The sequence below is a fragment of the Schistocerca serialis genome, chromosome 1, assembly GCF_023864345.2.
Source record: "Schistocerca serialis cubense isolate TAMUIC-IGC-003099 chromosome 1, iqSchSeri2.2, whole genome shotgun sequence".
Lineage (NCBI taxonomy): Eukaryota > Metazoa > Arthropoda > Insecta > Orthoptera > Acrididae > Schistocerca > Schistocerca serialis.
In genome coordinates, this window is record NC_064638.1 from 1,160,065,252 (window position 1) to 1,160,080,160 (window position 14,909).

At 38.6% G+C, this 14,909-nt stretch overlaps 1 protein-coding gene across 1 annotated transcript in view; it reads left to right on the plus strand.

The window, feature by feature from the left end:
* The window catches only part of LOC126456171 (uncharacterized), a 126,789-nt gene that overhangs the window by 55,059 nt on the left and 56,821 nt on the right, over positions 1-14,909 (plus strand). Inside the window, exons 6-8 of the mRNA XM_050091928.1 lie at positions 2,965-3,138; positions 8,630-8,785; positions 12,558-12,811. Of these exons, the coding sequence (XP_049947885.1) occupies positions 2,965-3,138; positions 8,630-8,785; positions 12,558-12,811 (584 nt within the window). The remainder of the gene's footprint in view (positions 1-2,964; positions 3,139-8,629; positions 8,786-12,557; positions 12,812-14,909) is intronic.

Sequence of the window (14,909 nt, forward strand, 5' to 3'; positions counted from 1 at the left end):
CGAAATTTTACCTCGTTGATGCAGATTCATAAATGCATACAATAAGTACACTGACATAAATTTAGTCAACATTACAAACCAAATTTGGAGCTTTATGATGAATTTATTGCCATAGTTGTGTAAGGCCAATAAATTAGTATTTTCTCCTTCATATTTATCCATGCAAACTCGAGTTTAGGCCCACCCACTTTATAATCTGGCCCACCCATAAGTGACACATGCTAGAGCTGCCAATGGATTTATTAAACAAACGGAATGAATGAATGAAGGAATGAATGAAAGAAATCACCTAAAACTTCATACTTCTCTGAACAACAGAATGTTTCACTGATTTAAAAGATACTTGATTAAACGGCATGTTTTTACTCTGAAGATTTGAATCAATTAGTGCGTCATCTCAGTCTTTGTAGTCAGTTATATTGGAAGATATAACCTTCTGAAGTGGATTTAATATATGCTACTGGTAAAATATACAGGGTCAAATAGTTTTAATTTGAAATTAATTAGCTGACATTACACCTACATATAGCGAATGTCACCTAATGCAAACCAGGTATAGAAGTATGAAACTGGAATTTGGTTGCAGTAGTTACACATCTGTTGTTTGAAACTGATAAACAGTATTTTATTCAAAATAATCTCCATTGCTATTTATACATTTCTCCCACCTCTCTGGCGGGCTATGAATGCCATGCCAAAAAAAAACAGTTCTTCTTTTGAAGCGAACCAGTCAGTGATCCATTTTCGTACATTTTCATACTAATTGAAGCGTTGTTCAGTGAGAGTGTGACCTAGTGATGCAAATAGATGATGACTGGACAGAGCCAAGACCAGAGACTAAGCCACATGCTGTAGCATTTCCCAACTGAATGCCTTGATAATTTCCTTGACCGATTGTGCTGCTGTGATGGGGCATTATCATGGAGCAATATGACTTTGTGTTGCTTTTTCCAGATTCCAGTCATTTTTCACGTAATGCTCGATTTAAATCGATCATTTGCTGTTGGTAGTGATCATTATTAGTCGTTTCACCATGTTTTAGCAACTCATAATAGATGACACCCTTCTGATCCCACCAAACACAGAGCATTGTCTTCTTTCCAAAGCGATTTGGTCTTGCAGTGGATGTTAATGGTATGCCTGGATTCGGCCATGATCTACAATTCTTAAGATTCTCAAAATATATCCACTTTTCATGACCTGTCACTATTTGATGGAGAAACAACTTTCTTTTGTATCTGGCGTGCAGCATTTCACAAATGGTCTTTTGTGTTGCTTGATGTCTTTCATTCAGTTCATGCAGAACCCATTTTCCCACTTTTTGCATCTTTTCCATAGCTTTCAACCAAAGACAAACGGCTTTTTGCATCACACTCAATTGTTTTACGAGTTCCTGTTGAGTTTGAGTATAGTCTTCATCCAATAAGGATTGGAATTCATTGTCTTCAAACTTTTTTCAGTGGTTTCTCGCACTCGTCGTTTCTCTCATCAAAATTACCACTTTTTAATTTTCTGAACAACTTGAAACACTATGTTTTCCAAAGAGCATGTTCACTGAAATCTTCAACAAGCATTCAATGCAATTCTACATCAGTTTTCTTCAAATGGTAACAGACAACCAATGCTGTCTGGAAATCATAGTTTGTAGACACAAAACTTGACATGTTAGATACCGATGTATGGAACTTGGGTTACTGTGTGTTGACATTTGTCATCAACCACTACAGGAAGCAGATGGCACTGCATACATGGTCTCCCAGGCCCTACACTGACAACCAGCACCACCTATAAGGTGGTAGAACTCACTGAGAGTACCATTCAGGAATCAAAATACTGCACAGTTAAATAAAGTCACAAAAATATGCTAATCATTATTTCATGAATTCATTGAGACTATCTGTCAAGTGAAAATGAATTATGAATATCTTTAGTATGAAAAGGAAATGGATCTAAAGTGGAAGAGGTAACACAGTCTGTATATACTGTTTGAAGAAACAGTGCTGTCTGAAACCCCAGAGGCTGTCTTTCTGAAGTTCCCTCGCTCTCTATTCATCTGGAGGACATGGAGACTGATCAAAATGGTGCAGAATCTCCATGTCTCTAAGAACCAATTCATTACCACCTATACTTGTCTGTGCAATTATTGGCCTCCAGCTAGTTTTCTGTGCTCATCCAACATTTGCTGTCAGTGCCTTATGGTTTCTTATACAAAACTGTGTGGAGGAACATAACGTTGAGCTCTGATCTTGCTTTGTGTTTACAATGTCAACAAGAAATTAACTGCTGACCTTACTTTTTGGAAAATTGTAAGCAACACAGAGTTCTCTACCTGTTCTGGGAGTGTTACCACATCTTACAGGCATATTAATGTTTAACAACTGCATTTGTGTTTCCATATTGGTTTCTTAAAGCTGATAGATTCGCCACCAGATACTTCATAAATGGTTCTAGTGTCCAATACAGAGCTTTTGGCAAACAACAGCATTCAAATAGATGAGTAATTTGCTGGTAACACATGTATCATTTTTATATTCTGGGGCCCAGCCTCAAACTTCATATAGACAACTATTAAAAGCTAGGTAAATTAAGAAAAGTCTCTCATTTTATTTACTCTCATATAAAGTATGTTGTGGAGAACAGATCAAAAATTTGAAAACAATGACAGCAGTCATAATTATAATTCTAGGAACAAAAATAACTATCCACAGTGAACAGTATTCTTGCATGGAAAGTATCAAAGTGTGCCCTCATGAAATTTTTAAACACCTCTCCTGTCTATTTTATAAATTTAACCTGTTGTAAATGGTATGATAATGGACATAGATCAATAAATGACAGTGAACCATGTCGTGTGTTACAAATAAACAGCTTACGAACCCTTCTCAAGCTCTCATTTGAGAAACAAACCTACTAACTATTGAAAGGCATATCAGAATATTATTTTCAAACTTTTGTTTATTTCAGGAAAAATAAAAAGGCCCCATCATTTGCCACTGGACTGGAAGAGCCTGACAAACCTGCCAACAGCACTGCATTCATTCTTCTTGGAATGCATCCTGACCTGGGTAAACCGATGGAGCAGCTTGGCTTGCAGTTGGAGCCGTATGATGATGAATCAACTACACAATTTCTACAGAAGTAAGAATATTTAATAGTTGCATTGCTATTTTTGGAATCATAAATTCAAAAGAAGTATTTACATTGTGGTGGTTCACATCTTCAAAAGTGAACTACACACAGAATCTCAGTATGTTTGTAAAATAATTTCATCTAGCATTTCTTCATAATGTAATATCATTTGAGGGGCCACTGAGAGAGAAACATTTAGAATAGTACTTTTGTGTCCCTAAACTATCCAGCTGAGTTCATGTGAAATCAGATATCTTGAACTGTCATTGTTTGATTCAGATCAAATGATGTCCTTCAAAAATAAGACTAAGGTGTTCTTCATTATGGTGTTTCACTGTGAACTAGTTTCTCTCTTGGGCCATGACTTCCTGTTATGAAATGATGTTGAAACTACACCAGAAGTCCTTTCCCGAATAACAGATTCCTATCATGCACCCAGCATTCTGAATAACTTGCTAGGCCACATTACCCCACAACTATTCTTCCTTACTATATAGCCTCTACTCACATTACTGAATTGTTGAGATATTCTATGTTTTGTACCCATTTGGCACCAGTAACAGACCAAAATCTTACAAATCATACATAATCAAGGAGAGTTTGAACTGTTCTTTCAACTGACCTGCAAGTTTTGTCCTCCTTTTTATGTTGGTACTGATCACAACGTAGATATGAGCAAAAAACTGGCCACAGACAAATTGTCTATGCCGGTAACAGACAGTATCCTTTTGGTGAACACATCTGGGTACCAGATAACCGGGACCTGGATGATTCTGTTTGTATTTTTGTGGTTATCTTGTTGGGAATATTACTGTAAATAATTATCTAATGTTGGGAATTAAAAATTCTAAAGCAGGCAACATAAAAATTGCCACTTACAATGATTCTCTGGTTATTTATACAACATCAAGTTATTACTCTTCTCAAGCAGCCTAACACATGTTCTGCTAGTGTTCGCTAGACAGGTGGAGCTTACAGCTTATGTGTTGTCACATCTAAAATAACGATGATGATAATAATAATAATAATAATCCTATTAAATACCTCATCATTACTTACATGATCTACCCACCTAATCTTCAACATTCTTCTGTAGCACCACATTTCGAAAGCTTCTATTCTCTTTTTGTCCAAACTATTTATTGGCCATGTTTCACTTCCATACATGGCTACACTCCATACAAATACTTTCAGAAACGACCTCCTGACACTTCAATCTATACTTGATGTTAACAAATTTCTCTTCTTCAGAAACGCTTTCCTTGCCATTGCCAGTCTACATTTTATATCCTCTGTACTTCGACCATCATCAGTTATTTTGCTCCCCAAATAGCAAAACTCCTTTACTACTTTAAGTGTCTCATTTCCTAATCTAATTCCCTCAGCATCACCCGACTTAATTCGACTACATTCCAGTAACCTCGTTTAGCTTTTGTTGATGTTCATCTTATATCCTCCTTTCAAGACACTGTCCATTCCATTCAACTGCTGAAAATATCATTGATTAACAAAATGATTAAAAATTCATTGATTAACAAAATGATTAAATGACAAATAAAATGGTGCTTAACACTATTTACATATCTTTTGAAGCACTTCTTATTCTGGATGTAAGTATGCTATTCTTCTGATGTGTAAAATGGATTTTGTAATAGGAATTTCTTTAGCTGAAATTTATGCCTTATTGTGGGTAGGGGCGGTGCATTGGCTAACTTTTAACTTGCATATTGTGGACCCTTTTCATAGAGTGCTGTTCTGTGGCTGTTGATGTAAATTTTTTTTTTATTTCTGGTATTGGACTGATACAAATTAGAACAAATGTTGGGTTGCAGTCTTTTAACAAGTAATATGGCTTTCAGCTCCCCCCCCCCCTCCCCCCCCCCCCCCCCATGAACCATGGACCTCGCCGTTGGTGGGGAGGCTTGCGTGCCTCAATGATACAGACAACCGTACTGTAGATGCAACCACAACGGAGAGGTATCTGTTGAGAGGCCAGACAAACGTGTGGCTCCTGAAGAGGGGCAGCAGCCTTTTCAGTAGTTGCAGGGGCAACAGTCTGGATGATTGACTGATCTGGCCTTGTAACACTAACCAAAATGGCCTTGCTGTTCTGGTACTGCGAATGGCTGAAAGCAAGGGGAAACTACAGCCGTAATTTTTCCCAAGGGCATGCAGCTTTACTGTATGATTAAATGATGATGGCGTCCTCTTGGGTAAAATATTCCGGAGGTAAAATAGTCCCCCATTCGGATCTCCGGGCAGGGACAACTCAAGAGGACGTCGTTATCAGGAGAAAGAAAACTGGCGTTCTACGGATCGGAGCCTGGAATGTCAGATCCCTTAATTGGGCAGGTAGGTTAGAACATTTAAAAAGGGAAATGGATAGGTTTTAAGTTAGATATAGGAGGAATTAGTGAAGTTCGGTGGCAGGAGGAACAAGACTTTTTGTCAGGTGAATACAGGGTTTTAAATACAAAATCAAATAGGGGTAATGCAGAAGTAGGTTTAATAATGAATAAAAAAAGTGAGAGTAGGAAAAGGGAGAGAAGGAAACATAGTAGGTGAATATGGATTGAGGCTAAGAAATGAAAGAGGAAGCCACCTGGTAGAATTTTGCGCAGAGCATAACTTAATCATAGATAACACTTGGTTCAAGAATCATGAAAGAAGGTTGTATACATGGAAGAACCCTGGAGATACTAGAAGGTATCACATAGATTATATAATGGTAAGACAGAGATTTAGGAACCAGGTTTTAAATTGCAATACATTTCCAGGGGCAGATGTGGACTCTGACCACAATCTATTGGTTATTACCTGTAGATTAAAACTGAAGAAACTGCAAAAAGACTGTGGCAATTTAAGGAGATGGGACCTGGATAAACTGAATAAACCAGAGGTTGTACAGAGTTTCAGGGAGAGCATAAGGGAACAATTGACAAGAATGGGGTAAAGAATTACAGTAGAAGAAGAATGGGTAGATTTGAGAGATGAAGTAGTGAAGACAGCAGAGGATCATGTAGGTAAAAAGACGAGGGCTAGTAGAAATCCTTGGGTGACAGAAGAAATATTGAATTTAATTGATGAAAGGAGAAAATACAAAAATGCAGTAAATGAAGCAGGCAAAAAGGAATACAAACATCTCAAAAATGAGATCGACAGAAAGTGCAAAATGGCTAAGCAGGGATGGCTAGAGGATAAATGTAAGGATGTAGAGGCTTATCTCACTAGGGGTAAGATAGATACTGCCTACAGGAAAATTAAAGAGACCTTTGGAGAAAGGAGAACCACTTGCATGAATATCAAGAGCTTTGATGGAAACCCAGTTCTAAGCAAAGGAGGGAAAGGAGAAAGGTGGAAGGAGTATATAGAGGGTCTATACAAGGGCAGTCTACTTGAGGACAATATTATGGAAATGGAAGAGGATGTAGATGAAGATGAAATGGGAGATATGATACTGCGTGAAGAGTTTGACAGAGCACAGAAAGACCTGAGTCGAAACAAGGCCCCCGGAGTATAACCCTGAGCTTCCAATATTGAACAATGTATTCCCTGTAGAGTGAAAAAGATTAAGATCAAGACATCCCATTCTTATCACAGTCGCAATTCTTACTGAAAATAAATTCAGTTCCATCGATGAATGGAAATGCTGTTGGCAACTAAACTGTCCTCTACAATGCCTGAAGTTGCTCTGCATCAAGAAGTAACCCTCTTGGTTTGACTAGCTTCAGACAATTTGGACTACACTGAATCACATCTGAACAAGCCTTCGAAAATGTGCAGACAACCTCCACAAGTGGGGCAAATTGTCATCATCATCATGTGACTGTGGTGTGGAATGACAGACAGTTGCTCATGTTGTATCTACATGTCCCACATGTGCATTCAAGGCCTCTTTCAAATATTTCCTGATAGTGACGAGTGATGAGATAAACTGTATAGAAGACTTCAATATTCACCTGTAGCTATTGTCATTTATGTTATATTATACCGGATTGCTGTGTTGAAATATTGATATGTAGTATTTAGTAATCTTTGTACATGTCTAGATAAAAAAACTATTCACCAAGTGGTGGCAGAACACACACATAAAAGACTGTTGTGATTGGCAAGCTTTCGGAGCCAGTGGCTCCTTCTTCAGGTAGAAGGATTGAAGGGGAAGGACGAAGGGTGAAGGCAAAGGACTGGAGAGGTCTAGGAAAAGGGGTAGATTTCAGGGAAGTCACCCAGATCAGGAGAAACTCTCTGTACAGGATGAGAAGGAAAGACTGATTGTTGGGGACTGCATCAGACGAGATTTGAAAAACTGAGAGATTAAAGGTGGAAGACAGGGTAACATGCAAGACAGAGATTACTGCTAAAACATCATGCATGAGTTAATAAGAGTGAAAAGCTAAGTGCATTGTATGTAAGAGAGGGGAGTGGTGAAAAATAGATGGGAAAGGCAATGAAAGATGTAGCAAACTAAAATGGAGTGAAGCAAAGAGTAGTTACAGTGAATAAAAGCTGAGACGGAAGAAATCAACGTAAATTAAGGCCAGGTGGGTGGCGACAACCAAGGACATGTTGTAGTGCTAGTTGCCACCTGCAGAGTTCTGAGAGACTGGTGGTGTCTGGGGGAAGAATCCAGATGGCGCATGTGGTAAAACAGTACTCCACAGGTGGGAGCTAGCACTACAACATGTCCTTGGTTCTCAGCACCCACTTGGTTTGAATTTACATTAATTTCTTCTGTCTCAGCTTTCCTTCACTGTAACTACTCTCTGTTTCACTCCATTTTAGTTTTCTATATCTTTCATTGTCTTCACAATCTGTTTTTCACCACCACATCTGTTGCGTACAATGCACTTAGCTTTTCACTCTTATTAACTCATGCACGATGTTTTGATAGTAATCTCTGTCTTGCATATTACCATGTCTTCCACCTTTAGGCTCTCAGGTTTTCAAATCAAATCCGATGCAGTCTTTCCTTCTCATCCTGTTCGGTAAGTCTCCCAGACCTGCGGTTCTGGAAGACTTTCCCAAAATCTACCCCTTTTCCTAGACCTCTCTAGTCCTTTTCCTTCACCCTTCTTCCTTCCCCTTCAACCCTTCTGCCTGAAGAAGGAGCCACTGGCTCTGAAAGCTTACCAATCACAACAGTCTTTCAAGTGTTTGTTCTGATGCTGCATGGTGAGTTGATTTTTTATCTGGCCAATTAAATAATTTTATCAATAATTGCCTGTTTTCATTGTATATGTATAACTATTCTTGTAATTCAGAAACTCTTATTTATGTCATAGAATAAATAAATAAACAGTTGATAATACAGGAATAAATGAACTTGTTTTTCCAGATGTTTGTATTGCCATGTACTTGTCAGTCTCTTGAATTTAAATTTGTGCTTAATGTCCATGAGAATCCTTCTGCTTCACAATAAGTGAAAGTAAAGGATGTTTATAAAAATAATCAAAATCTTGCAATAGCAAAGATCTGAAAGGAACTTTCCTTGTTGTTTTAGCTTTGGGGAAAAGGTGTTTCACGATGCAAAAGTTAACCTGACTGCTCTGCTGCAAGAAGATTTACGCTGTGGTGGATTGGTGCTTGCAACAAACCTCACCTTGAACACCCTTATTGAATTAACTGCTGACTGCATGTTACAGAAATGTAGTTTTCGGTAAGCTATGTCTCATTAAAACAGTTTCTTCTTCTGAACACTACTGTACCTTTCTAAGCAATATCCTTGTTCATCCCTGCTCCACCCTTGATCCCAAGGCACCCAACCCCTTGCCTCATGGCTCATATCCCTGTAGCAGACCTAGGTGCAAGACCTTTCCCACACATCCTCCCACCACCACCTACTCCAGTCCAGTCCAGTCCCTCTGAAAGCAGTCATGTGATCTACAAACTGAGCTACAACCACTATGCTGTGTTCTACATCTGCTTGACAACCATTAAGCTGAAGGGCTTCACTTCAGTGACTGCTTCACAGCCTGTGCCGTCCGGATCCTACCTGCCAATACCCACTTTTCTGAACTGCACAGATGGGAACTCTCCGTGTAACATATCCAATGTTCCAATAACCCCCCTGGACTCAACCTTCTCTAGTCCCTGTTCTTCACCTACCTGTCCCCTTCCCTGTTCGAACTGTAGCAATACACATCCTTCTATTCCACCAACACTACCACTACTCTCCTTTTTTCCCCTCCTCTACTTTGCTTCTTTTCTGCTCTCCTCCCCAGCCCCCTCCCCCCACCTCTCCTCAAACCTTCTGACTGCACCTAGCAGCCCTACCCTGTCCCAGTCACGTTCCTGCATGCAATACACCCTCCCACTCCCCACCCTAATCTGCTGCTTAGCCCCACCTTCCAGAGGCAGTGATTTTTTGTGTGTGTGTGTGTGTGTGTGTGTGTGTGTGTGTGTGTGTGAGTGAGAGAGGGAGAGAGAGAGAGAGAGAGAGAGAGAGAGAGAGAGAGAGAGAGAGAGAGAGAGAGAGAGGGAGAGGGAGAGGGAGAGGGAGAGAGAGAGAGATAGAGAGTGTGCTTGCATAAATGTTTTTTACATTAGAAGGCCTCTTGGCCAGAAGATCACTTACATAGCACTCTTTTTGTTGTGTCTGTCTGTGATTCCACATCTGCTCTGTATGATGAGTAACAATCTGTCCTTTTCATTATGCTATCATTATTATATCCTGGATTTTCCATTGTTTGAGTGATTATTTGAGTTTTTGAATGGCTTTAGCAATTCCTGTCACCTGGTGGAGGTCGAACTATAACTTCGGTTACAAAACATAAGCACATTTTCAGGTTATGAACTTTTCTTTTCTTCACATTTTTTACATTCCTTGCGCTAATTGCTGTGGAGCACTCCTTCACTAGCTGTAGACATTTTACCAAGAACTACGATTTAAAGTCGTAACTAACTATCAGAGAGAGAGAGGTCACAACTTTTGGTACTAGGCTACAGTGCGCAGTTTGTCAAGGAACAGCAACTCTTTATGTATCCAAAAATAGTTATTTTGCTGAAATCATTGAATTTTATTAAGTGACTAAGGTCAGATATCAATCCTGTTGTGGCGCGTTCAACATTGTAGTGGCCTATGATGGACATGTCTTGTGTGTCCATTCCCAAAGATGACATGCTGCCTATACAGATGTTGGTATTTAATGTGCTTCAAGATGTCTGAGGATTCTTCTCTGCAAAACAGGGTTGATATAATGTCTCTACAACCTTTTTGTTGTAACCTTCACTGAGAAACTGAACTCTGTTCACACTGAGCTGGCCGGAGTGGCCGTGCGGTTCTAGGTGCTTCAGTCTGGAACTGCGCGACCGCTGCGGTTGCAGGTTCGAATCCTGCCTCGGGCATGGATGTGTGTGATGTCCTTAGGTTAGTTAGGTTTAAGTAGTTCTAAGTTCTAGGGGACTGATGACCTCAGATGTTAAGTCCCATAGAGCTCAGAGCCATTTGAACCGTTCTGTTCACACTGACAGTGCAGACAGGACTGAGTTACTGGTTGTGTATAAAGTGTTGATTCTTACTTTCTTCAAATTATAAGTCTAGTTACAGGAGAGAGGACTTCTTTCCTATACAGATATCACAATTCAGGTGTGTGGGGGAATATCGATTCAATCACTCTTTGACTCTAATCAGATTGCAAATAGTGTGTACAATCGGATCTTTGCTACTAAAAATAAATTTTTTCCTTGTGGAAGAGCCTCTCCTAGTGAAGGCCAAAGAACAGTATCATCCTCTTCTATATCAAAGCTGAAGGATTCTTAAACCTATTACACAATAATTTGTAAGTTGTCAAATCATCGTTGTCTTTTACAATTTCCAGCTCTTATCCAGGTCTGTTTGAAAGATAAGTCTCTCCATTGTCTACTGTTTTTGTACCATCTCTCCTTCTCCTCTCTTCCACATGCAATACTTCACTTCTTTCAGCTACCTGTCTCTTGTTCATCCTCTTTGTCTTTTTCCCTTCCTGCTCACCTCATCTATCTTCCTGGGTATCCCCTTCTCCTCCAGCCACTTAACATATCTCTACCATATTAGTCACAATTCTTCAGTCCTGTCCTGTAATGATTCCTCCTTCACTAATTCCCTGATCCTCTCATTCCTGCCCAGCATTGCCACTTCAGTATTATTTCTCGAGAATTTCACCTCACTAGCTTATATTTTGCTTCTCTCTCTTCCTTTTATTGCCTAGGTCTCCAAAGCTCATTTCAGGATACAATCTTTTCGTTGTTTATAGGGACACCCTTGTTCCATATCAGCCTTCTAATACTTTTTCTGAATGCTTCTCCTGGTTTCGCTCACCCATTTATTTATCTTTTGTTAAGCTTCTCAGATACTTGAAGCTCTCTACCTTCTTTCTCAGTTGTTCCCTACCAATTGTTGTCCCAGTTTAAAAGATTACAACCTGATTTCTGCAATTTCTTCTCTGTCTGCCTTCTCGGTAGCACAATAGTTGGTAGTTGTGAAACTGATAATCCTAAAGGATACTGGATGGCGTTGATACTGGATGTATGATGATGTACAACACCACAGTTTTGGTTTCACTTTTCTAGGCATTTATTATCCATGATGTTCTGTTGCTGGGACAATGACCGGTTTCTTAACTTTGTAAGATGAATAGTGTACAAACCAAGCTGGATCTCACAAACAAGCAAGAATGCTGTGGCACAATCCATCAAATAAATTATAGCATTAATGAAGCACAGTTTTTGTAGAGATGCTGTCCAAGAATCAACAATAGTCTTAACAAGTCTCCAAAACAAAATGATTAAGTGTGGCACAGAACAATTGCTCATTCCAATAATAATGATGATCATACCCTCATCCCAACCACTATACAATTCAGTGAAAATATTCACAAACTTGAATTAAAGAACTTACTTTTACATTCTTAGACACTGACATTACTGAGTTTCCACAGATGTTGGTACAAGTATTTTGGTGGACAGGTTTCACATAGGTGTTTCTCGTTAATTTAGTCAGTCAGGGGCTGACTATTTTCACTAACATCCAACTATTTAAAGACTGTCATAAGCACAATTTGTTATTTTGGAAACTACATAATCATTTGTAAAACAGCTAGGTTAAAATTTGCTGCTCAAAATGTACTTTTAAGTTTTAACTATATATTTGGTTATGAAATATGCGGTAATGTAGCTGTTTTGACTGGAAGTAGTGGTCATGTGTACATGAGGTGTGCTTGCTTGCAAGAATGTTTGTATATTTCTCATTTACTTTCTGAAGAAGGCTTTGACTTAAATCTCAGTGTGTAACAGCCTATTTGTTGTGCCTTTCTGCAATTCAAAGAGTCACCTTTACAAGGAATAGCACACCATCCTTTACACAATAGTGTTGAGTATCATTAATCCTATTTTTCTGTTTACATAGTCAATATTTTATAATATTAAAAAATCTCCAACACCTTTTCTTGTAGGGAAGGTGGACCAGAGGTGTGCCCACCAGACTATAAGGAAAGTGATGACCGAATCTTTTGGATATACTTCTTTCTGCGCTTTTTAGGAACTACAGCACTAACTGCAGGGGTCACTATGCTTGATCCTATTGCACTTACAATGATTCGAAAATATGGTGGACATTTTGGTAGAGAGCGGCTGTTTTCTACTCTTGGAATGGCCTTTTTTGCACCTCTTGTTGGTCTCTTCATAGATCAGAACAGCCAGTACCTGAGTAAGTAAGTCTGTGTTTTCATCTTTTTAAATTTATTGCTCTATTGGCTTTTCTTTGCTAGAAGTTTTAATGTGAAACAAAGGAATAAAAAACTTGTTTCCACAATAAAGAAAGATTTTGGTGTATCTTGTCCAACACACAAATGTGAACACTTGAAATGATCACTAAACTAATTTTAATCTAGACATAATCTTAAGTAGTATTAGAGGAACCAATTCTCTTTTCCATAATTCTCTAATCTGTGAAATATACATTGTCCAAAAAAAAAAAAAAAACAAAAAAACAAAAACACACACACACACACACACACACACACACACACACACAGTACGGAGAGGGGTGGGGGTTGTATGTAAATTATTAGAGTCGCAATTTTCTGTGAAGGTAAAATAGCCAGTAGAGCCCATTAGTGGTGTTCATGTTGGTGTTGTTAGCAGGACTCAAAGAGCATATAAGGAACATGAAAGTATCTGATGTTGAGTGATTACTATGAATATAGAGATGCCATGTACTTTTGTGATAACAGCATTATTAGCAGTTGAGAGAGTTTGAAAGGGACCTCATCTATGCCTTTGTAAATAAAGTTCTAGAGTCTCTAGATGATAAAATGCTGACAACATGATTACTTTGTGATTTATCACAAGCTTTTGATACTGTAAACCAATAACTAGTATTACAGAAAGCTAACATTATAGGAATAAATGATGTATCAGATAATGGTTACAGTCATACCTCGCAGATAGGAAGCAGGAAGTAGTATTAGACTGTACAGATGATTTTAGTAGTGGTGTGGCTTCACCAGAATAGAGAAGCATCAAATGTGGAGTGCCACAGGGATCCATTATTGGTTCTTTATTGTTCCTGATATTTATAAATGGATTACCACAATGTATAAAATTACAGTGCAATTTTACCATTTTTGCAGATGAAACCAACATTATGACTCATGGTTGTACATATGGAAATGTTTTGTAGAGTAAACTGGTCTCATCGCATAATAACCATTCACAAGAGCCTCAGCACATCAATATTTGCCATTGTCTCCTGGAGTGGGAACTTAAACAACATGAAAGCAGCATACTGTATGCACTTCTCTAGTGACATGTTGAAGTATTTTATGGGGAAACCAATCCCTAGCATAGAAAATTTTCTTGGCCCAAAAATGTGTTGTAAGAATAATGAGTTGTGTAGGCTGTAGATACAGTTGTAGAAACCTTCTCAATTTATACTTTCACTTATGTGTTTCATCAGCAAAACTACTGAGTTGTATAAAAGAAATGGTGGGTATCATGTTTGCAATGCAAGGAGAAGGCATGATTCATACAGTGATTTTAAAAATTTTATGATGGTTCTGAAAGATGTGTGGTAAACTGGCATAAAAGCTTATATGCTCTCCCACCTGTATGTAAGTTTGAGAACAAGGCCATGTTTAGGGAGCCTCTGAGGCAATTTCTTCTCAAAACGTTATTTTGCAGCTGATTTCTTAGTCCCAATGAAAAACCCTCATGGAACTATGAACTATATGTGTGATGTAATATAATGTAAGATTGAGCAGTTATACAGATACTCACTTTTTTTGTTTTAACTTGCCATATCTAATTTTTGTATGATGCAAATGTGATCTAGTATTGCTCTTGCATTTCCTATAACATTACTACCCATGTATTGAGTTGTTCAGAAAGATCACATCTAAAATAATTGGTGCACTCTATATCCATGTGAGCTTATCTCAGATGTATTGATGGAGTGAGAATCAAATAAATAAATGAAATTATTGTTCTCTATATGGGCAGCTGGTCAAATTGTGCAGTATCCAGATTTGTGGGGTTTTTGGATATGACTGCATAGAAATGTTAGGGCAGGCAAACTCATAATCAAGGATGAAATTTTCACTCTGCAGTGTAGCGTGCACTGATATGAAACTTCCTGGTGGATTAAAACTGTGTGCCGGACTGAGACTCGAACTCGGGACATTTGCCTTTTGCTCTGCCATCTGAGCTACCCAAGCACAACTCACGACTCGTCCTCACAGCTCCAAATTCCACCAGTACCTCATCTCCTACCTTTCAAACTTCACAGAAGCTCTTCTGCGAACCTA